Genomic DNA, 24,933 nt, shown 5'->3' with positions numbered 1-24,933 from the left:
TCATTGCTTTCTTACTCGTGCACACTCAAGAGGTATGCAGAGAGAAGCGGAAAGAATAAGTAAAAGCAAGGTTTCTTCTGTGCCATACTTCTGCTGTGTGTCTTGACAGCACTTACCAGACTCTTGGTCACTCAGTTCTGATAAGTTTGCTTTATTTTGATCTGAAAAGTCATGCTACTTCATTAGTTCCATCTATAAAGGGTGCAGAAATTCTGCAAGTGAAATAGTAGTCCTTTAAAAGATTCCCTTAGCATGCAGTTGAAAATACAGAAGATATCCTGAATGAGATGTGGAAACCTGTGACGTCACTGTACAATCTCTCCTCATTTTTTGTTTCTCTGGATATGGGTGATATACAATGTCATTTGCAACAACAGTAAATTAGGAAGTTGAATGCTCTGGATATGTGCAAACCGTTTTTTTCTCCCATTCCTGTTTTCTTGTAATAGGAACCTTAAGTCCCAGTCACAAGAAAAAACCTAACACAAACAACCCTCAAAAAAAACCCAACCCGTTTTGCAACTGCTCTCATGTTTCATTCTTGTTCCATTGCACTTCCATGATTCCAATGTAAACTTATGGAATAGAGATGCCCTTTTCAGTGTTCACACTGTCAGCATTTATCTGAGACATCTGCTTTTTGGTTAGAAAAAAAGTCTGCTGACTATGGTAGCAAAAGGAGAGAATGGAGAGTAAAGCAAATCCTACCAAAATGGAAGACAATTTCAGGTTTCATAAGCTGATTCTCTGTCACCTCTGAAGAGCTTAAATATTTCAAGCCAGCACTATATTCCCTCATAAAAGCCTGACTTCCCATCTCTACTCTGTAAATTCTGCAGTCTGTCAGGTGGAATGGAATTGTACTGAGCAGATCACCTCCACCGTCTCCCTCCTCCCCCTTTTTAAAAAAAAAAAAAAAAAGTTTTCTGATGCAACATTTACATAGCAGAATATATTTGGTCCTTGAGGAGGTCGATGCTAGTGTGGAGAATGATCCTATCCCTTCATGTGCCTCTGTGGGCAATAAAGGAAGAACAGCTACGGGAGCAATACCGATAGCAGATTAAATTCTACAGACAACATTTGCTTGTTTCTCCTTTTCAGGTTTTGTGGTGGCAAAAAGACTTTTCACTTTGGTTAGTTGGCTGGTGAGTCACTCTTGGTTGGTCATCTCTACTGATTTTTATTAGTATCTAATACAACTAGAATTTTTAAATATGAATATTAGAGAAATACAGAAAATACGAATATTAGAGAAGTACAGCCATAGCATTTTAGTTCACAATACCTGTTCTTAATAAGCATACACTGGTTTTGCACAAAAGGCTAAAATCAAGGATAGATATACCAAAAAATGATAATAATATCTTAAAATTATAAAGACCACACAAGTTACTTTATAGAGGAAAATATTACTACAACAGCCTAGGAGGGTTGTATCAAGAATTTTGAAGCTATCTTGAAAATACTGTTGGGAAAAACTATTGTTCACATTACAATCATTCCTTGCTATCTTAACTGCTTCTCAAGTATTCCTACCCTCAAAATAAGTTAACTCTTTTCTCCCTGCTTTAGATAGTTCCAAGGATAGGTGTGAGTCACCCTTTTAGGTCAAAGCACTGAATTAGGCTCAGTGCTTCAGCTAGAGTTGTGCAATATCATGTTTAATTAACTTCTTAAGGTGTCTTCCCTTGATAGCTCTCTTCAAGGCAGATAAATAAAACCAATGGCAATTTAGACTCCCTGTTATAATTCTGTGCCATTGTCAATGTTGCAGGGTTTATGTGCTACTGTTTCACACCACAGTAAAAGAAAATAAAGAACACCTGTGTATTGCTCTGTGTATTTCCATCACTCTATATAAACTGTATTAACACAAAATTACTATTTACAATATTTATGATATAGAAATATTATTATAAACACTGATATAAATAATAGTAATGGAAAAACTACCTTAAGATGTGCCCTAAAAATACAGCATATGTGATAAGAAGGAGCAACAGATAGCAGAAATAAGATTAAAATAAAAATTTAGAGCAGTTATACCATTTTATCTCATGATTCCACAGTGGATTTCACCTTTGCACCTGACATGCTGACATGGTATTGCTTAACATATTTTTCAGACTGCATGTTTGCAGAATAAATATTATGGCTACAGGTGAATATGTAAGCATAATTAAAGCACTACAGATATTTTCAATATAATTTTTACCTGGGTTTTTATCTTTCACTTGTCACTCTACTACTTGAATATGTTTCTATTGTGCAATAAGGAAATTACCATAGTTCATACACTCTCTTATTCACTCGTGCTCACCCTGGGGAGAAAAGTGTTTGGATCCTTAAGAAGGTTTGGGGGTTTTTGTTGGGTGTTTTTTGTTGGTTTTGTGTTGTTGGTTTTTTAAACCTTCTACACAGTGTGATTTACTGTCTTATCCAATTAGAGAGGGAATGCTGGAGTACACACTGTACTCTGAGCCAAAGGTAGCAGAATTTGCAGTAACTCTTCATTCTCAGAAAAGTTCATTCATTTAAAAAGCCATTAAAGACCTTCTGTCCTCAGGATAAAATTCCCAATTCACTGTCATAGGCAGTTGCATTATGTACACCGAATAAATTTGTCAAACACAATTCCTAGGTTCCAGACTTCAAGTCTTTTAGAAAACGTTGTTCCTTATCTCTGAACACTTTGAAGTAAGGACTAAGATGTGGCATTTGGCACACCAAGGGCAAGCCCTGCCTGACCAACCTAGTGGCCTTCTATGATGGAGTAACTACATCAGTGAACGAGGGAAGAGCTATGGATGTCATCTATCCGAACTTCTGTAAGGTCCCCCACAATATCCTCCTCTCTAAATTGGAAGGATACGGATTTGATGGGTGGACTGTTCGGTGGATAAGGAATTGGCTGGATGGTCGCATCCAGAGGGTAGTGGTCAATGGCCCGATGTCCAAATGGAGAACAGTTACGAGTGGTGTCCCTCAGGGGTCCGTTCTGGGGCCAGTGCTGTTTGATATCTTCATCAATGACATAGACAGCGGGATCAAGTGCACCCTCAGCAAGTTTGCAGATGACACCAAGCTGAGTGGTCCAGTCGACATGCCTGAGGGATGGGATGCCATCCAGAGGGATCTGGACAGGCTGGAGAGGTGGGCCTGTGTGAACTTCATGAGGTTCAACAAGGACAAGTGCAAGGTCCTGCACTTGGGTCAGGGCAATCCCCGTTATCAGTACAGGCTGGGGGATGAAGGGATTGAGAGCAGCCCTGCCAAGAAGGACTTAGGGGTACTGGTAAATGAAAAGCTGGACATGAGCCAGCAATGTGCTCTCGCAGCCCAGAAAGCCAACCCTATCCTGGGCTGCATCAAAAGCAGCATGGCCAGCAGGTCGAGGGAGGTGATTCTGCCCCTCTACTCTGCTCTGGTGAGACCCCACCTGGAGCATTGCCTCCTGCTCTGGGGTCCTCAGTAAAAGAAGGACATAGACCTGTTGGAGAGGGTCCAGAGGAGGGCCACAAAAATGATCAGAGAGATGGAGCACCTCTCTTATGAGAAAAGGCTGAAAGAGCTGGGGTTGTTCAGCCTGCAGAAGAGAAGGCTGTGGGGTGACCTTATTGCAGCCTTTCAGTACTTAAAGGGGGCTTATAAGAAAGATGGAGGCAGACTTTTTAGCAGGGCCAGTAGCGATAAGACAAGGGCTAATGGTTTTAAACTAAAAGAGGGTAGATTCAGACTAGATATAAGGAAGAAATTTTTTACAATGAGCGTAGTGAAAGACTGGAACATGTTGCCCAGAGAGGTGGTAGATGCCCCATCCTTGGAAACATTCAAGGCCAGGCTGGATGGGCCTCTGAGCAATCTGATCTAGTTGTAGATGTCCCTACCAATTGCAGGGGGGATTGACTAGATGACCTTTAAAGGTCCCTTCCATCCAAAAGCATTCTATGATTCTATGATTTACTTTGGCAGTCTACAGGAAGCTGTGGCAGAAAACATAAAAATCAATCAGATGAAGTAATCCACGTTCTGCAAAAGCATGTCACCATTTCCATATTGGGTGAACTTAATGAGTTAGGCCTTCCTACCTATGTTAAGGTCATGTACATCATTACAGTAATTATGCTATACTGACCTTAACTTGTGCAAAGAGATGAAATGCACTGACAATGCCTGATTGTTTTTTTAAAAATAGAAAAGCATAAAATGCACACAATCTGTGGAAATTCACATTGCAGACTCTAAATATGGATAAAATTCCACTGATTTATGCATAATTTGTGTTGGAAGGGACCTCTGGAGGTCTCCAGTTCAACTTTCTGCTCAAAGCAGGGTCAGATACGAAGTCAGACCAGGGTTGATCAGGTCTTTATCCAATGGGGTCTTAAAAACCTCCAAGGTGACAGCACAGCCCCTCTGAACAACCTGCTCCAATGCTTGGCTGTCCACACTGTGAAAAATTTGTTCCTTATATTCAGTCTGATTCTCTCTTTCTTCAGCTTATGCCTCTTGCCTTGCATTCTCCCACTAAGCACCACCGTGAAGAGCCTGGCTCCCTCTTCTTGTTGCCCTCTCTGTAGGAACTGGGGGCTGCTGCTGAGTCCCCCTGAAGCCACCTCTTCTCCAACTGAGCAAACCCTGGACCCTCAGCATCTCCTCATAGGGCAAGTGGTCTAGCTCCCAAGCATCTTGGCAGTCCTGTGCTTACATCCTTCCAGGTTATTGATATCTTTCTTTTACTGGGGGCCCACAACTCCATGTAGGGTCTATCTGTGATCTAGCAAGTGGTGAGCAGAGAGGGATGACCACACCTTCCCTCAAGCCACAAGTTCTGTTTCCGTTCACGCAGCCCCAATGCTGTTGGCTGCCTTTGCTGCCAGGGCACATGGGCAGCTTCTGCCCAGCTCGCTGCCCCATGGCCTTCTCCATAGAGCTGCTCCTCAACCCAGCGGTGTGCAGCTTATCTTGCTCTTCCTTTGCAGGTGCAGGGCTTTGCATTTGCCCTTGTTGAACTTCATAAGGTTCCTGTTGGTCAGTTCCTCCAGCCTACCTGGGTCCCTCTGGGTGGCAGCTCTGCCACTGAGCCTATCATCTGGTCCTCCCCAACTTGGCATCATCTGCAAACTTGATGAGGGTATGCACCTTCACCTCTTCATGGGTCATTGATAAAGATGTTAAAAAGGACAGGTCCCAGGATAGGCCCCTGCTGTACTGCACTTTCAGTCACAATCTGACTCCAAGCCATTAACCACAATGCTCCAAGCCCAACCATGCAACCAATTTTAACCTGTCTAGTTTTCTATTCATCTATAATCCTGCAAAATACACCCTGCAGACTCAACACATTTAAAACACATTTGTTTAAATGCTGGACTTTAATTTATAATTCAAAACCTTTGTGATCTGAATATAACATGACAGCAGTGCAAGAGATTGATGAGAATAAAGTTAGGATAACTACGTGCAACTATGAAAAGGCAGAACAAATCCTTTAGTTTAAAACAGTTTAAACACTTCTGCTTAGTCTTCATGTTTACCACTGTGTGGAAACTCTATAGAGAAAAATTGCAAAGCAGAACTAAAGAACATTAATTAATATTTATAGCTTAAATCAAATCAATAGGTTATTAAAACTGTAGCTTGTAGAATATTTAATACAATTTCAATAGTTTTAACATGCTTGTGTTATTGACTTCATGTACATTACATGCTTCAACTAGCAAAGACGTATTTGGTGGCTTAAAAATTTCCATAGATTTTCAGTATCATTTTTCCACAATTATACTTTGGAGACAAATAGAGAAAAAGGAAAAAGTGACAAAATAATAAATAATTATTCCAGATAGGAACTCCTCTATGATGTCTCCAGCTCTGCTTTTATTGACACTATTCACAACAAGGGCAAAAGAATAAAGTAAGAATTTAGCTACAGTCAATCTCTTCCTGGCCTTTTTACTTCATTTGGACCAAAAGAGGGTTTAAAAGAGGTTGCGCACTGTAACTTGGAAAAAATCAGGCAATAGCTGTGCAATAATAGTAGAACAAAATGGCTAGTATAACACATTAAGTTATTAAGACAATTTGTTTTTATAAGAAAATATAGTAAATAAATACCTAATCAACCAATTCACTGAATACAATTAACAATACCAAGCAGTTGATTGTTTCTTGAAAACAGAAGCGCTTAAGACCATCTCTGAAAGCTTTTAGTGGTATTTCATAAATCAGATAGATTTTTAGGTGTTTGCAAAAATCATTTGACATATTACTATTATAATCATAAAAAAACAAGAGAAGTTGGGCATTGCCAAATATGTGTAGTGACTTTGGGTACCTCATCTGACACATTTGAAAGATGTTTTCTTTTCAGAAGAAAAATATTAAATGCAATCTTTTACATAGTATTCCACTAGGTTGTCTAACACTAAACATCTAAAATGCAACACACTGAAAATTTTTTTTTTTTAAAGCTGGCCTGCTTCTAAAAAAAAGCAGCCAGATGAGTATGGTAATTCCCTTACACTGGTTACTACATCAAAGAAAATTAAAATTAACCAAGTCTTAAAATAACAGCAGCAGTGTACACTTACAGAGGTCATTAGGATTTGCTAGGTTGAGTGTCATGTCAAGCACCCCAGATTCATCCAATTAAGCTACAAGATTCTGATCACTTCAACAATTGCGCTGAGTCAAAGGGCAGGGAAAACTAAAATAAATAAATAAATCTATGAAAGAAATTAATTTGCAATACCATGGGTTTGACCCCAGGTGTGTTTGGCAAAAGGCCAAGACCTCTCTGTGCTGTATGAGCACTTGTCATGCCCCTTAAATTGATTCGACTGGCAGCCTTTAAAGCTCCTCATCTCTTTAATCTTTATTGCACTAGACAGCAGTTGGAGACAGTAACTATTTATGAATCTCTAATTCCATTTAATCAGTCTAGCTGATCAATGATGGCAAGCAAAGAGAAACAAATGACACGGAGAAAGTGAAATGACTGGAACAATATACTCATTCTTTTAAGTAATACAGCTACTGTCAAAAATGCTCTTAAATTAATATGAAGAGAGAATCAGGGTGGGTCAATGTTGCACGTTTTTCAAAAGCTGCACTCCTCAGAATGTGACAATAGAAAAATCCTCATAGACCACAACAGGAGATTGCCATGGCACTGACTAGATGAAGTTGTGGATGAAAAACTGCAGAACTTCATAAGCATACTAGGATTGCACATCATCACAAAGCAAGAGAAAGAAGTTCACAAAAATTCATGAACAAAATCTCACCCAAGAAGCAGAGGGTTTTTTTCTTGGTGAAAAACACACCTCTTTCAATCACAAATATAACTCACTCTGTACAAAGGAGATATTGGCTATGACCTGGCTTGATGAATTTGCTTATTGTCAGGGATCAATATAGCTGTAGTTACCAAATGTTCTGATTCACTGTCCAAAGAGGACCTGTTGCAACGACAGAAGCGGCTACTGCTTCTTCACCTGCTCAATGGAGATGACCATCCCAATATAACAAAGAACAGCCAGCTGAGTCCATTCGTCAGTTAACAGCTGCCTATCCCAGTGTATTAACATAAATCACCCCTCATTTGGTTTATGTTAATGCACTGTATTTTAGACTATGGCAGCTGGTCACCTGCACCTTGGTCACACCCATCCTGCAGGCCATGCTACAACCAACAGAGAAGCTGCGTCAACTGCTTTGGGCAGGAAGAGTGCCAGCTCCTAGATTAATTACCACCTGAAAGCATGAGTCAGCCCTAATGCCACAGATTATTTAATACAACTCTGAATTTCTTCTCATTCCATAAAAGTGATTGCACACCTTTTATAACATGTAATCCTTCTTAAAGCTAAAGAGTGCTGAAAAAGTGTACCTCAGGCAATGAATTTACCTGTTTCACCAACTTTAAGAACTTGCCTGTAATGTCTATTTAATATGCTAGCAAGTTCAAAAAACAGTAAAACATTCAGAAGCTGTTCAGTCTACAATGTTTGGAGAAGCACGTGAAAGAGAGATGATTTTCCTGTATCTCAGACAGCTTTGTCAAATTCCTATACAAGAGGATACAGCAGTGATTATAATAAGTCATCTACAGTTTGTCATAAAAAGTACTTAAGTCTTCTGGTGGAGAACAAAAATTGCCACAAAGTCAGATCAAAGGCATGCTGAGATGCCAGAACAATATGACTAATTGTTCTTTTTTTGTCTCACTATATAAAAATAAGTTTGATCTTGTACTCAGTAATATTTATTAAGAGCTTGTGACTAGAGGCCATTCTAGTTTGCCGACCCCTTTTTTGGCTTTGCATACAGAGAAGTATACTGACTGTGTCTTCTGGCACTTCCTATCTGATCGGAAGTAACTTAAGGATAGAGAAGCAGTAGTGAACAAAGGGTTTTGAACCTGTTTACAGATTAGTATTTTACTTGCCCTAATCAAGTAGCTGCATAAATATTTGCTGTAATAGATATTTATGCCAATGTACACTGCTTTGGTAGAAGAATCATAAACACTATTATCTTAATACTATATTCTTATTCTCACATCTGCAGCTAATGGGTACAAATGACTATCAGCAATTACAAAATTTCAAACTACTAAGTTAGTGCTTCAGCTGTACTGAGAAACAACATTTCATTAATTAACTGTTCTCAAAATCAGGTTAACTAAACAAGATGTGGTGACAAATAATTATAGTTTAAGACTGCAACAGATGGAATTATTCTGATGGGAAGAAGGGATCCAGCTGTAAAGCTTTTGACATTTTTCCACACAAGCTGCCCATAAGCAAACTAGAGACCCTGGTATAAAAGAGGGTATAAAGCTGTCTGGAATATTATATGAAGTGAAGATAGAGATGATGCTCCTTAAACTTGCAGTCTGAGAAAAGTCTGCTGAATACCATGAAGACAAGTCTGGAATTGACAGCAACTGTAACAGATTAGAGACAAGATCTGCAAAGGGAAATACGGCATTATTTGGTGTCCTGAGATGTGCAAAACATGGCACGCACTGGAACTAGTAACAGGGTATATCAGTGTTATGGAAAGAACTCTGGCACCTATTCAGAGTCACATCCCAATTGACCACGAGTTGAACATGGCAGCTGTTGAGAAACAGAGAGGCATCATGCTTAGGTACCCAAGGGGAAGGAGAGACTATAAGATGTATGAATTAGCTCTAGCACTGGCTCAGCAGAAGTAATGGGTCATCTGGACAAACATGTCCTACTTTTGGATCCTCAATTTGAAGAAAGATGTGGGCTAGTTGAAAAGAATTTCAAAGAGAATAATGATGTGATCAAAGGCCTAGAAAACACAGTTTACCAGGAAAGATTATATGAATTAGGCTTTTTCTAGCCTGAAAGAAAAGAGAACTGAGGGTGGACATAATAAGAGTCTTAAAGTATCTAATATATTCCTTCAAAAAAGGAATAGGAATAATTTATTTTCTATGGCCATGGTGAGCAGGAAAAAAAGTTAATGTACTTTAATTGGAGCAACAAGAAGAGACCTTATTGCTCTCTACAACTACCTGAAAGGAGGTTGTAGCGAGGTGGGAGTCGGTCTCTTCTCCCAAGTAAGAAGCGATAGGATGAGAGGAAACAGCCTCAAGCTGCACCAGAAGTCTAGGTTGGATATTAGGAAAAACTTCTTCGCCAAAAGGGTAGTCAGGCAGTGGAACAGGCTGCCCAGGGAAGTGGTTGAGTCTCCATCCCTGGAGGTATTTAAAAGATGGGTAGACGTGGTGCTTTAGGACATGGTTTAGTGGTGGACTTGGCAGTGTTGGGTTAATGGTTGGACTTGATGATCTTAAGGGTCTTTTCCAACCTTAACGATTCTATGATTCTATAAGAAATAACTGTTTCAGCTATGACCAAAAATACTGCCCCCGACTTCCTACATTTCTTATATTAAGAATACAGAAGCAATATATTTCCTAGCAAGCTGTGAAGTATTCATTTTTTCAGGTTTTTAGAAACAAGTTAGACAAGCATATATTAGCAATGACATAGGTTTGGCTGTCTCTGTCTTAAGAATACATTAGACATCTTTCTGAGATCCCTTGCAGTCCTATGGGTCTACGATAATCAAAACTTATCTCTCATTCATTGCTGTTACATAAACTCCCGACTTTAGGAAGGTCATGTATCTCTGATAACCAGCTGCTATGTTTCAAATATGCTTTTTTCATCACTGGCCTTCTGAGATGAGCTTCCCATGAACTGCTGCAAGAAGTAATGCATTACGCTCCTTCCAAATATCCTTAATGTTTACAAAGGCTCAATAACACTTCACTTGTTAGCGTGCTAATGCTGTCATCTGAGATGTTTGTAGAAATTGCCACCTGAATTTCCACATATATGACTGTATCCACTTTCTGTTTCATTCAATGTGTTATGTTTTGACTGTGTGCTCTCTGGGCCAGGGTTTATCATTTAGTTTTTAATTTGAACAGTGCTAAGTACAATAAAGTCTCCCTCATTTGTGAATATTAGCTGCCATGGTACTACAAAATAATGACACAATGTGCTAACAAACCAACACAGCAGGGTGCTATGGGAAAGAACTGGGTTTAATTTCAATGCAACTGGCCATGTAGCAGAAAGTGTTTGCAGACCGTTTGGTGTCACTTTTGTCTGGGCTCTTTCCATGGAAAATCCTGCATCAGCGCTGTGTGATGGTGGCTAGTGCACAGTGGTTCCTATTCACCCAGAGAAGATACGTTCTTATTTATCTGGCTCTTCCTGAAATGGCTTGTGGATTTAGGACCCCAAAAAAAGTCATTTGACTGCCTCTTCTGTTTAGCCTGTTTTTTTTCATCACTGGTGGACTGTTCATAGCCACACTTTTCCTTGTTTTTATTTTAAACTTTTTAAAGCCTTTGTAAATTTTTAAAGTATCCACCAATAAACCAACATTAACTGTAAAGGATAACGGTGATTTTGATGGTAGATATTGAGTATATTCCAACCTCCTGGTTTGAATTGGTTATAATCTAGCCTTCACCCTGAAGTGACTTGATCTCCTAAGGAACAGTGCTTTGGCTGGAGAGATTTTCTGTCATTTGTCTTTGGGCACTTTGAAGTTGTAGAATTTACTTTTCCCAAAACCAAGATGTCTGTAGATATCCCCATACTTCTCTTTCTAAAGTGCCTGAGACCACTTATATCTTTCACACTCTTCTGTTTAAATTCACATTGCTTTCCACCTCTGAGTGCAGGGAACCGTCACAACTGTTATCTGCTTCCCATTTCTCTTCCAGTTGTATGTCAGTATCCCTGAATCTTATCTTATGGGTAGCATTGTTAACTAAAATAATAGCCATGCTGGGTCAGAACAAAAGTCCATTTTCATTCTAACAGGGGTCTACAGCAGACCTATGGGAGCACAAGAACATGACAGGCAAGTTCATAGGTGCCCCATAGAACAAGCTCCTCGGCTGCAAGGATCTGGGGGTCTGAGATTTTCCAAGGCAAAGGCAATGCCTTTCTTAAGATAGACTAGGAGTGGGTTTTATTACGTTGTGCTATGCCTTAAGAAGCATGTCAGAGGTAATTTAAACAGATAGGTCTACCTGTAATTTTATGGGCTATAATTAAGTACATTCAACATCATTCCTACAATGCAAGGAGGTCCCAAAACTTCTTTTCACAACCCTATCCCATAAAAATTCAAATGTAGGCATGCAAAGTGTTCATTGATCAGGAAGTTAGCAAGACAGAAAGCTGTTGAGAGCCTGTTGAGAGCTGTTGAGAGCCTACAACCCAAACAGAAGCTGACTATCAGAAGTACAGTATTTCCACAGGTAGTAAGCACTCTTCTTGGAAAATGAACACCGTGCACTCAGGAAGTTCACTGACCATTATATGAAATTAAGAACTCTGAGTGGAATAAATAACAAATATAGCTGACTGAGGCATTTATGAGCAGAAATATCTGAAGACGGAACGTGGTGATTAATGGAAAGCTGCACTAATGAGTGATAAAACCTGTTTTGTTCACTTTTACACATCACTGACCTGGAAGAAGGAATTTGCAAAATGGTCATGAATTTGGTAGTTAAACAAATCTGGGCAAGGACCGTCTAACAACAGAAGAGTTAAAATTACAATTAAGAACAACTAAACTGGAAGAGGAATATGGAATAGATGTCCATATATAATTCAGCAGTAAACATGTCACATGGAGAAAGCTAAGAATAAACAAACAGTAAGCCTGAAATACCTTTAGAATAATGCATATAAATATTAAAAGCATGACAGAAAGCCAAACATAAAATTCTCATATCTGTGTATATACAGTAAGATCATTTTATCTAGAAATAGTCAAGAGGCATAGCTTCAAAAAGCTACTATACATACAGCTTTTAATGAACCTAAAGCCAAGCAGAACACACGTATCATTTAAGTACAGTAACTGTTCTTTTTCCTGTGAAGTATGTATTCACTTATAACTGCGAAGATGACAAACATGGCCAAACATTGAAAGCACAAGTATCTGTTACCATACATACACACTTACCCACATGGTCTGTATGTAAATACAATATAACTTTCTTCATCGCTTCGTTCAATAAATGTAACACACGTGTACTTTTCCCAGTGCCGCATGGCCTGTTTGAACATGGCGCGCTGGGTGCCTGGAAGAATAATTGTATGAGATGAAATAAGAGACTTTTCTAACAGCATCTTGTTCCTTAAAATCAGATTTTAATACTAGGAATATAGGCCTGGAATGAGTCACTGGATCATGAAGTCCCGTGTCCTGGCAGTCGCACAGACTGCCAGACTCCAATTAAAGGGATACTCAGTCCATCAGCTCATCCTAACATATCTGCCTGCAAGGGGACCAACAGTGTCTGATGCACTCTAGCAAACATAAAACCTGCAATAAAAAGCACAGCTATGTTACACCAGAGGAAGACAGCAGAAGAAATCTAGTATTGTTTATGTACCTGCATTAGCATAATATTTGCTTAGCAATTTCCCAGATGAAATTATCAAGCGGACCACACTGGGGGGGGGGGGGGGAGTCGGGGAGAGAGAACAAAAACCCAAAACAACCAAAAAAAGGAGGGGGAAAAAAAAAAAAAAAAAAGGAAAATTGGGGAACCCTGGATCCTACCTATGTAGCAAGAAGAAAAGAAAAGAAAAAAAAAAAAAACCAAAACAAAACACACCAAACCTATAGCCTTCGAATCTGGAAATGAATTTAACCTAAGCCATGTAAACAGGCATACCAGTCAAGGCATTTGATTTTAATAATGCTGTCTTGAACAGGGACCAGTTTCCACTTCTTTACATCAAAACCTTTCAGAAATCAAATGATCCACCAAAAGGGGGAATTCTTCATTTGGTACAATACTAAGCATACCTAGATATTTGCTTTAAAAATGAGAAACACATTCAGAAACAAATCAAAACTATACTCTAGATGCAGAAGCAGCCAGGCCAGCTCTCACCACAGAACACAAAGCCAGCTAGTATACAGGATCCTAAAAATGAAAGGTTATTTCATCCCATCTTGCCCTTTTCTTTTATCTTTAAGCAATGTTTGCCAAGCTTTAAAATTTATCTTTCATTATGAAAAAGGTAAAGTGTTTAACATTATATGCTTTCGTTTAGTTTACTACCACTATTTCAGAAGATGGTAATCCTAAAGCAAAGGTCACACTTGGTATAGCACTATGCAAATACCCAAACTAAAAGTTTGACTGTAGCTGTCAGCTTGAAAGGAATGACTCTGGTTTCTCCATATACATATGCATACAATGTGTGAAAATTTGCATATTTCTTTTGGTTCCCTGTATTATTGTACACAATAAATAAGATGTTATTACATATGTTTTCCCATCCATCTTTGATTTTCTCCTTCCCTTTTTGCTTTAAATTACCTCTTACATCCACATTGATATTGATCCATTTATATTTTTCAGTGATAACAAATGTTTTAAACTTTTTCTACAGTTTTCTGCTAAGAATTCTATTTATTTTTAAGTCAGTCTTTTCTTCTTGTCATATATAATGTCTGTGTGTACCCATCTGAAAACCAAACTGAGGAATTACAAACATTTGAGTCAGTTTGTTGAGTGAAATCAGTTTAGCAGAATACATGTCACACCAGTTAAATTAGTTATGTTCTTGTGCTAAATATCCTGCATTTTTAAAGAAAAACAGATTTCATGACATTCTGTTACTTAGGCTCTTGAAAACAAACATGCAACAAGAAATATTAGGAAAACAAAAAGAACCTTCCCTTTCTAAAACATAGTTATACATTTTCATTATGTAGCTTGCCTTTGGGAACAATTTTTTGAAGTATGACTAATATTTTCAGAACAGATGTACTTCATGCCTGATGCAACAGAAACCCTTCTATTGACTTCCATAGTATGACTTTACTTAAAAACAAACAAACAAATAAACAAACAAACAAACAAACAAAAACCCAGCAATTTAAAAAATTCATATTCCTTCTCCCCATCCAAAGCACAAAGCTTACCAGTGAAATTTCCACCTATTACGTATGGAATGACACCCCCTGGCCATATTCTTTCTGTTCGTGATGTAGCAGCTCTGGGAAATCGATTTTTCTCATTTTTCCCTGAGAATTTTACAGTAGTTCTTCCTTTAGATGTATTATTTTGCTCAAAGCCTGTAATGATAATTAGAACACTGAATGAGATCAGACACACACAAAAAAAGGGAACAATTATTTTCCAGCAGGTCAAAGTCAGATTATTTCTTTATGCCCTTTAAAAGTAGGACATTGCTGTTATGCAACAGTCTATCATTACTTAGTTTTCGGAGAAATGTTTGAAATGAAGAGTCTAAATCTTCATTTTTCAAACATATCTACAGTAACAATTTGCACATATATTTATCAACTTGAAGGCACATTGCATAATTTCATCTAAATTTTCTCATTTAATAATAATAGTACTTTTTTAAAAATCACACTCCCTGTATATTTATTTTTTTTAAATAAATTAGGATTTTTCCAGCAAAGAAGGAAAAACTTTGGACAGACCCAAAGTAATCAAGGCATTCACTGTCCCTTTCATTTTTATGGCAAGATCTGGAAAAAGCAAGTGCATGACCATCCTTAAAGCACCAGACAGAAAGAAGTCCTTAAAGTATTAGATTGGCTTTTATTATCATGAATTACAAGGAAAAAATCGATAAATTATTTGCAAGGTTGCATACACATGGAAAAAGTCAGAGAGGGGCATTTCTACCTCCGATCTCCATTACCTGTAGCTATTACAAGTAGATATGTTTTCAGATTAAAATGTGACTTTCATTTTGATAGTAACCCTACAACTCTTCAGGATGCAAATATACATTTTTCATAAACGAGCTTTTGGAACCCTATGGATAAGTATTACTCATGGCTGGAATTTCTTTACAAGACCAAAAAATGCCTGCTATTTTCAGAGATATTGCCACCATTCGTTGCACTACAGACAAATCTTTCCCAAATCAGCTGAAACTTACTGTGACAACAGAAGAGGATAAGGATAGTTAGACAAAGACTTGCACACCATAATGGGGTTAGCTGTCATCTTCTTAAGCAATTTATAAGTTAGTATGAATATTAGGGCAGCTGATTAAAATGGATCACTTGAAAGGTGGCCAACAAATCCTGCTCAGTGGGGTTGAATTCTTATTCCTCATTGAAGGGTACACCTTCCCTCTGTGAGTATCCCCTGTGATATCAGTTCCACCTGAGTGTTAATGGGTATGTCAGGATCGGGGAGGATTCGAGGGCAGGATCATGGTACAGTATCTTGGCATAGACCCAGGTCTGGGGGAGCAGCAGGAGGAAGAAAGGGAAGAAGCTACAGCACAAGGCAGGGAGAAAGTTCTTGATGCACAAGAAGAAAACCTGACTTTGTAACAATTAACACATAACTTAAATTGTATCAGGAATGATATAGAAAATGTCAGGGTTTGAAAAAAACACTCAGGTAAAGCAAACAACTTACCCTTGCATTAAATACATGTGTCAATGAGAATTACACAACAGTCTACAACACAGGTAGAAACTTCAGAGAAAAACTATTGTTACACTTAATATGCTGTCATTACTGAACCACATCACATGTGTATATAGATGTTTTTCCATTTAGAATTATTTTTATCAACTTTCTTTTGAACTAGAAGAAGCAAGAAATTTATGCCAAATTGCATGCAAAAGATGACAAGTATTTATGGAATACTAAAATTGTAATTCTCTTATAAAGAATGATGATTATATACCAGAGCACATCTGCAAAGGCAGTTATCATGCTCTGGTTAATCTTACAAGATATGCAGTGATGCATTTAGACATAATGTGGTGTGATTACAATGGAGTTTCACATATTTTCCTTTTTGAGGTTGAGGTTTCATGACATTAAAGTGACGTCTCCTTGCATCAAATACGGTGAGTAAACTCAAGTAGTACTAATGGGGATTCCACTTATATAGCCCACTGAATTCAACTACATTCATACTGACAAGAGTATGATTAGCACAAAAATGTGTTTGTTCAGTGCAACACACCATAAATGCTTCAAACACAGTATGAATCATCAGAATGGCCCAACTGGATCCAGAAAAAAAAACAAACATAAAATTAGCAGCTATGCAGCATAGCCTACCTGTACTGAAAAGAGATTGTATTGGTATCAGTTAAACTGATAACTGTGAACACATCCATACGAAAAAGCTAAGGAATCTTTAATATGAGATTTAAAACTATATATTTCAGCATCCAGATTTGATGCTGGAAATAGACCTCTAAGAAAATGCAACAAAGAGCTAATCTCTTCATTACTATTCTTGTACTATTTATTTTATAGTTTGATTATGCCAACAGTAAAACAGAAAGGCTTTAAAGTGTTAAAGCATTATTATCATTAATGTTCATGACACATTATCATATCAGGCAACCTGCTAATTTAAACAGTGAAAATACCAGAGCCAAATCTTCTTATCCTGTCTATAAGCTGATAGAGGGCACCTCGTTTTTTTGACATCCCATGCTCTCCAAAGCCACCTTTAAAAAGGAAAGAAAAGAAAAAAAAAGGAGTTTTACAAAAGTTAAAAACATGGAATCTTACACCTACAGCAACTATATAGCCTGGAGAGATTAGAAAATGCCCTATAAAAACTGCAATGCAGTTTTTAAGGAAGTTTAACATTCTTCAATGACTCACATACAAATTCTTCAAGTATTCTTGACAATGAAACAAAACCACATTTTTAGGTGAAAAATTTTCTAATATGCGTTCCAGAATGTAAGCCAACATATCTTTGTTATTCAGACAAGTCATGACAATTACATCATCTAATTATTATTTGGAGCTTTTTTCTTCCTGGTGACCTTGACATCCTCAGAGCCACACTGATTGACAGCTAAAAGCCTTACTCTCACAGAAATTTCCTGAATGCATGCCATAATCTTCTCATTTCAAGGGAGGGGAAAGAGGGAAAGCAAACACCCAAAGTTTCATCAGAAAAAAAAAAAACAACAAAACTGATATAAACTTAACATGGCTCGTTTTATCATGAAAGATTTGGTTTTCTTTGTCAGCATGAAAATAAATGTCAATGCATTGCAGAGGCTTTGAAACATCACACGCTGGTGCATATTGCAGTAAGACCTCGCAGGCATACATATGTCTGTGTCATTTCAGCAATCAATGAGCAAGAAAAACTAAGCTATTAAGTAGTTGATTTTAACATTTACCGTGCCACTTACAGAAATGCAACACATTTCTAGGTTTATTGCATACATTTGATGCATCTGCCCCATACTTCCTTCACACATAATCCTTTTGTGGCTGCAAGTGCCTTTCCAAACACCAGTAAACCAGAAGAAAGAACACTGATAATACTGCACTAGCCAATAAACCATTTAGAATTGTTCAGAAAGTTTTGTGATTTTCAGAAGTTTGTAGTGGGTTGTATTTTAAAATTTAATATCTGTTATAGGACAAAAGAGTTTTCAAACTACCTTTACAATAGCAAAAATAAAAAGAGAGAAATAAAGGGACCATTGAAACCTCCAACCACCACTAAAAAGATCTTTCCCGACTTCCCATAAAAACTTGCAATATATATGTGGAAAATATATTTATTAAACAGCAACTTAAAATCATATTACGGTTGAGAAAATTCCATATAAGGCAAGTGAGTTCGTGTGGCTGCTCAGTGAATAACAATGTGCCTAATTATTTGGATTACACTGTCACATAGTTGCTGGCTCCCTTGAGAAAAATTTTCCAAATTTTTTAAAACATTTTAGATAGATGAGGTAATAGTTCAACACATTCCTTTCCAACAAGTTACATAGTAACTCTAATATACAGAGAATATAACAATTCCATTCCTTGTATTGATCATCATTAATGTAATTGTCTCTCATGTTAACATTCATCTTATAAAAAAGGCATATAGCTAAAGATTCCAAACATTAAAAAAATCCTTAAAAGCATCAACTATCACAGACATAACAGAAAAAACCCAAAGAATCCATTATTTACTTAAAGAAACTATTATAATCATTCCTAGAAAAAAATATTAAACTATCATTTCTGTGTTAACACAGCCTTGGTATTCCATTTAATGAAAAAATGAAGAAGAAAAAGTATCTCACATAACTAATCAGTCTTTTATGAATAATATACAGCCTTGCCAAGCCACATTCTAAAAAAATTGAAAAAAAAAAAAAAAAAATCATATTTGCTGCATCTTCCCATATTTCAGGCAGGAGAATGATGATACTTTTGGCGGTTTGGACTCATAATAATAGATGCATAATAATTTTATCAGCTTTAGTGTTGTTTCTGTTTACAATGATTATGTGTATTGCTTGGACAAAATGACAAATATAATGACAGAGCCACACTCTGAGAAGCTCACAGATTAAGTATCTGACCCTGAAAATCCAGGCAGATAACCCTCACCAAAAGGAGTAGCCACATAATGTGAGTCAGAGCCTGTGAGCCTCAGGATTTTTAATTAGTAGTTGCAATGAAAAATGTGACTCAAACTCCATCTTGTTGGTTTACACCCAAGTATCTAACCCTTCTACCTGATGTCACTTTTAGTTTGTGAAGGTCAACAACAAAGTGTTCAGAAATCAAGCTTGTAATTAATTGTCATTGTGTCTGTAACTAAGGTAACATATTAATTTGTTTTATATTTTACAGACATTTTACGGTCCTTTTCCAGTTGCTACCTGATATCAACTAGTTAGTTGTTGGCAATTTACTATTTTGGAAAATAGAGGGGAAAAACGCACACTACGCTGTGCGGTTTGCAAAACCAGGCTAAACTCCTAGTTTGTGCATCAAAATGCTGCAAATTTAGAAAAATAATTACATAGGTAAAGTGTAAAATTGAGTTCTCCAACTCTGTTTTTAGAAAAATCAAGAAAGTTGAGGGTTCACTGAGAGCCGTTACAAAATCATTAACTTCAGCAGAGTTTGTTCTCCAAAGTCCAGTCCCACTGACCATTACAGTTGCATTGATTTCTCTTGTGCAATAAAGGTAGAAAAATTTGAGCCAAATGCATTAGTAATCCTCAATAGGACGACTCAATATCCTGAATAGGATACTGTCCACAGGAAAAGATAACGCACAAATCTCAAGAAAGGTAAGGAAAGAAAATTAAATAATAGAATATTAAATATTATTAAAAAACAGCTTAGAAATGTATATTCTGTCTGTGGCAATTGACAAAAAAAATAACTGTGCAGTTAAAAAAAAAAAAAATAGAAAAGCAAGAATAAAAAGGAAAGTCAGCAGGCCAAAGAAATCACTTAACTACATCCACTTTAAGGGGAAATGACTGACCTTGCTCTCTACATTTTGTCAGCAAAACTAGTGCCTGAAATACCTTCAAAGCCAATTAAAACTATTTGTTTGGGGGAAAGGAGGGCAGGGAAACCGCTGACTCTATTAACATTTTAAAATGCAATCTTGATCTAAAAATGATCAAAGGTGTTCCTGCCTTGAAAAAACAAGTGGCTTTAAAAGGAAATAAAATAAATTTTCAAGTTGTTATAAAAATAGTCTAATCACGACATCGAACTAAGAAGAGTAAAATTGTTTTAAATATATCAATATTTAAAGGTTAAATTGAAAATTGCTTGTTTGGTCTGAAAAATTCCTTTCTGATCATTCCTCAAAGTGATCCTTATTTCCACATATCAGAAATCATCAAGTTAATAGTAGCTCAGTTCAGGAACATATAGAACATGCTTAATAGAAAATAAATTTAAATTATGCATTTATACATTTTCTAATAGCATTTTTCCACACTTTTCTTAAGTAACTTGGCTTTTTTGGTACCATAACCTGAAAGTTTACAAATTCTCAGTTATGTGTTTATAAACCAGAGCCTGAAAGTATAGGTATTTTTAGACATTAAATAGACATCCATTTAGACATGGATTATGTTCTCTCTCTCTCTCTCTCTCTCTCTCATATTTACACATAAATAATATCTCTTTATCTATCTGTCTGAATACCCAATTGCCTGCATTAATCAGATTGCAGTTTCTTGCACTAATGCAAGTTAACAATGTATGTTAACAATAGTAAATAAATACGCATTAAAATGTCAGACAAATTGTTGCTCTGTAGACAAGGCAAATTCTAGCATGCTCTTGTGTTGCTTCTAGATCTGGGTACAGATCTGGATGGAACTGAAAAAAAAAAAAAAGCAAAAGGAGGGGTTGTAATCTAAGACAGGATTCCATGTATGTTCTCCATAGGGCATTTGGCCTCTGCTATCAGGAACTTTTAGCAATAAAAGCAAAGCTTTGTACAATTTCCTTTCCCATATGACCACCTGAAGAGTAGACTTATGGTTCCTACCAGCTTCTGCTCTTCAGTTCAACAAGATATTTTCAATCAGAAATGCTAGAATAAAAATTAAAATTTTAGTTTTTCTCTTTCTTTCCCTAAAACAAATTTATACTTATTGTTTAATAACTTTTTAAAGTATAAACTAATATTACCCAAAACATTATACTGACTTAGTACATTTAAAACAGAGATTGCTTTCTATGCAGAAGTAAATAACAGGAAAAACAAGTTAAAACAAATGAAATATCTTACCTGTGTTATGGCCAAGTCTTTCATTGGAGTGCTGCGTAAGGTCAATCGTCCTGTCAATTTGAAAGATTTTTAAGTCTTCATCATCTAAGGCAATATCTCCCCAAAAGACAGCTTTAAATAAAAAAGAGCTCAATTTAATTAAAGAATTTATTTAGACATTAAAACCAATCTGAAGACTATAATGCCATGTTACAACTCTTGGGAAAATATATGACAAATATATATTTATATCACATATATTTGCTTATTGATCTATATTTTTATAAAAAGAAAGAAAACTACCTAGCAAAAGACAATTTGTTTCAGTATCCTCCTAAACTCTTACAGTCTTGTAAATTCCTTTACACATTGCCTAAATGCAATCATTTAAATGTAACGTTAATCTATTAACAAATTTTTAGCATGTGTTGTTTTCTGTAAGTAAATACAACAAAGCATAAAAGACACTGAAACATTTTAACATTTGAACTATGAAGTCAAAAACATACAGTACTGAGAAAATACAACCTTTACATTTCCTAACATCTTCCTGAAAATGAGAATTATTTGAAGTAATTTTTATTATGTTCCAATCACTTTCTATGTTACATTATGTTTGCCTATGAGAATTAATGTTTATCTGTTAAACTGAGTGAAAAAAAACTTTATTTTTTATTTTCCTCTTGGTTTATTTGTATGCTTTCCTTTTATAGTTAATCTCACTATTAGGAATCTTTCAAATACTTTGCTTTTCAAATCTTGTCTCTCTTTTGTCTTTTTAACCTTTCTTTGGCCTTTTTTGTGAGTTTCTTCTTCTCTCTTTTCTTGTTCTCTTTCAGGCTCTCTCAGTTTTTTTCTATTTGACTTTTGCATAGCTAACTCATCTTCCCTAAGCTGCCATCACAACTCAATGAGCCAAGATATAGGCCCACTTGCAAGAATTTGGGATCTAACACCTCTGTCTTTCATCTCTGCTTATTTTTTGCTGAGATTCCTGAAATCTCCCTGCCAACTCAAACTTATCATTAAAACTGAACTCAACAGGCCATATCCTCAACTGCTGTGAATGAAGTCAACAAAGCGTATGTCAATTAACCTGAACTGAAGTGGTTGTTCATTATCTTTATCCAAATTCTTCCTTTTTCCTCTCTTCACTGTCTGTCAATAACTCTGTTATTTGTCTGCTTAGAGTCTCAAAACCCCTGGGTTGAGTCTTGGTGTCATCTTGAACTCTTTCCCTTCTTTCCCCCACCCAAGAAGACATCACTAACTCTGCTTGGATGTTTGTTATACAGTCCCACAGCAAACTGCTTTCTTAGCTTCCATACAACTAAAACCTTGTCCAAAGTCCAGCTGTTACCAAATCATTCTCTCTGGTCTACTTCCATTCAAACTGATCCTAAATATTATTGTTAACTATTGTTCTTTCTCTCTCTCTGTTCTTGATACCATGTTGTAGAGACCATTCATCAGATAATATTCCCAGCAGTTTCATGTTGCTGCAGAAGTCACCTTTTTCTCATCTATTGATGCTCACATTCATTAGTATTTAATCAAATCCATATCAAAAAAGTCTTCACTTAAGCAAAAAGATATGTATTTCTAAAGAACTCCGACATACTACATTACTTTCTCCTATCTCCATTCTTTTTCTTGAACACAAGGCAACTACGAGAAACCACATTGAAAATGCCTTTGGTCTGCCTTCTAAGATGCCTTAAAAAAAAAAAAAAAAAAAAAAAAAAAAATCACCTACACAGAGTTCCAAAATGAAAATGAAACTTTTCAGTTAAAAACATAACCAACATATTATGTCTTCCCTAAATATGGATACTTCCATGTATATAATTTTTACACAAAAAGATAGTGTTTCTTAGAAACCACAAGTATTTAAGACCATTTCTGAAACTGTTCAGTCACTTCTAACACATTTCTGAACACTCTCCTTCCAAGAGTTACTATTTCCTTATGTTCACATTGGGCACATCGGGGACATTGTCCCTCTAGTTAGCCTGCTCTCACCAGTGACGGTTTTTACCACCAGGTCAAGAGACAGAGCTAGTGGCAGCTCTAGCTTTTTTTTTTTCCCTTAAGCTTTGATGAAAAAGATCTCAAATTGTCAAGGTTTTGAACAGTGAAGGGTGAAAGTCAGTAGTCTCCATCTGACTCGAGTTAAATATTATTTGTCATTACTATTATAAACACCTTCTAGAAATTTCTCTTGGATGTCATTCATAACAGGGGCTGCTGTATAAGCGCAATGAAAGATTGCAAACTTTAATAAACAGCACAGAAAATGGCAAGAGGAAGAAACAATTAACATTTTGGTCTACAAAGGCATGATATGCCCCAGCAGAGGTCACACAGATTGCCTGCGGCACACTCGAGGAAGTGCTAAAGATTAATAGGAAGCCCATTTTTCTTTCCTGATAATAGTGAGAGTTAACAAAAAGAAGGTTCTGAATTAACAATAGATGATGCAAAAAACTCACTGACAGAAATGCATTAGCAGAAATTACTTTGGTTTCAGTGTGTAATACTGATGTATAAATATGAAAACCCAAGGCAAACTGAACTTCAGAAAAATAATAAAGTAGAAAAAAAATTGGTGGAAAATATCCTCCCTAGTCTTGATGATGCGTCTTTATCACTTCACTGTGGTAACATTCACTTTGCCATGAAAATACAAATAGCAAAGACTAAACCCTGTGAATTTGTCTGACATAAATGCATTGAATTTATGTGCACATATATAAAACATACCTCAGCGTTCAGGCAAGGTATAGTAACTTTGTTGGGTTAGAAAGGAAAACAAAGCCATGCTATTTTTGTTAAACCTCTGAACTGCTAGCTAATTTTTGATTAGCAACGAAGCACAACGTTAAGTTTAACAATAACATAACCATAGTAATATAACAATAAGTGCTAATGCAAGTGTGACGTAATTGTAAACAAGTAATCTGTATGACCAATAGGAGCTAGGTTCTCTAATGCATTAACTAAATATGAGTTAACACTGAAGAAAGAAATATATATGATTGATTGTTTAAAAGTATAATGGAAAGTTTGGAGCTTTCTTCAGGCCACTTTTTTTTTTATGCAAGGCAATTCTGTTTTGCAGAAAAAGACAAACACGTAAAAGACAAACATTATGAAAGGCAGAAACCTTGATAGAATTAACTCATTTGACTTTAGCAACAATTTAATAATTGCCACTTTACTTTTACTGAAATAAACCTGTGATTTTCTGAATTAATTTCAGTTCAACTGTGAAGATACGTACGTAGCAAAAGAAACAACAGTCAACTGGATGCTATTTAATCTCAATATAGTCCAAACAATCAGCAACTGAGACAAAAAGGGAGCTGATAATTACTTTTTTAAAAAAATACACCTTTTTCCAACGAAAGGTCTGCACTGAATATAAATTCTGCCCTTCAAAGCCTGAAGCACAACCCCACCTGACTTCTCAAAAAAAATAAAAACATGTATCTCCCATGACTGTTAAAAGTATCCTTTAATTTTTTTGAATGCCTGTGCAAGCATCAAACTACTTTGTAACTAGAGAAGACCGTATTTTTATCTTCTGCCTTAAAATTTTTATGGTCTGAAACTATCTGAAGAAGTCACTCTGTATACTTCATCATGTCACACACCAATCTTTTAACCTTACAGAAAACAAGCAGAGGATTTTTTGGGTATGCAAGGCATGATGTTAAAGACTTTGCTAAGAGCATGTTAGGATTAAGAGTTTTATTAGCTCCCTCTAAGGAACTTCTGACAGAGTTGACCTGTTCAGCTCTGCACCTTCCTC

General features: G+C 36.5%; 1 protein-coding gene across 2 annotated transcripts in view; it reads right to left on the bottom strand.

Moving 5' to 3' along the window:
• Positions 1-24,933, bottom strand: part of TLL1 (tolloid like 1) — a gene marked incomplete at its 5' end in the record, with an annotated part of 139,947 nt that overhangs the window by 58,086 nt on the left and 56,928 nt on the right. Inside the window, 4 exons of one of the 2 annotated variants that reach the window (XM_082314947.1) lie at positions 12,547-12,664; positions 14,527-14,679; positions 16,987-17,067; positions 21,141-21,251. In XM_082314947.1, coding sequence (XP_082171073.1) covers positions 12,547-12,664; positions 14,527-14,679; positions 16,987-17,067; positions 21,141-21,251 — 463 coding nt within the window. Of the gene's footprint in view, positions 1-12,546; positions 12,665-14,526; positions 14,680-16,986; positions 17,068-21,140; positions 21,252-24,933 lie in introns of those variants that run through there. The other variant, XM_082314946.1, reaches the window with a different exon arrangement.

The sequence above is a fragment of the Platalea leucorodia genome (genome assembly GCF_965183815.1).
Source record: "Platalea leucorodia genome assembly, chromosome: 6".
NCBI classification, from domain to species: domain Eukaryota; kingdom Metazoa; phylum Chordata; class Aves; order Pelecaniformes; family Threskiornithidae; genus Platalea; species Platalea leucorodia.
Note: the sequence above shows the minus strand (reverse complement) of the source record. Positions and strands in the feature narration are given on the sequence as shown.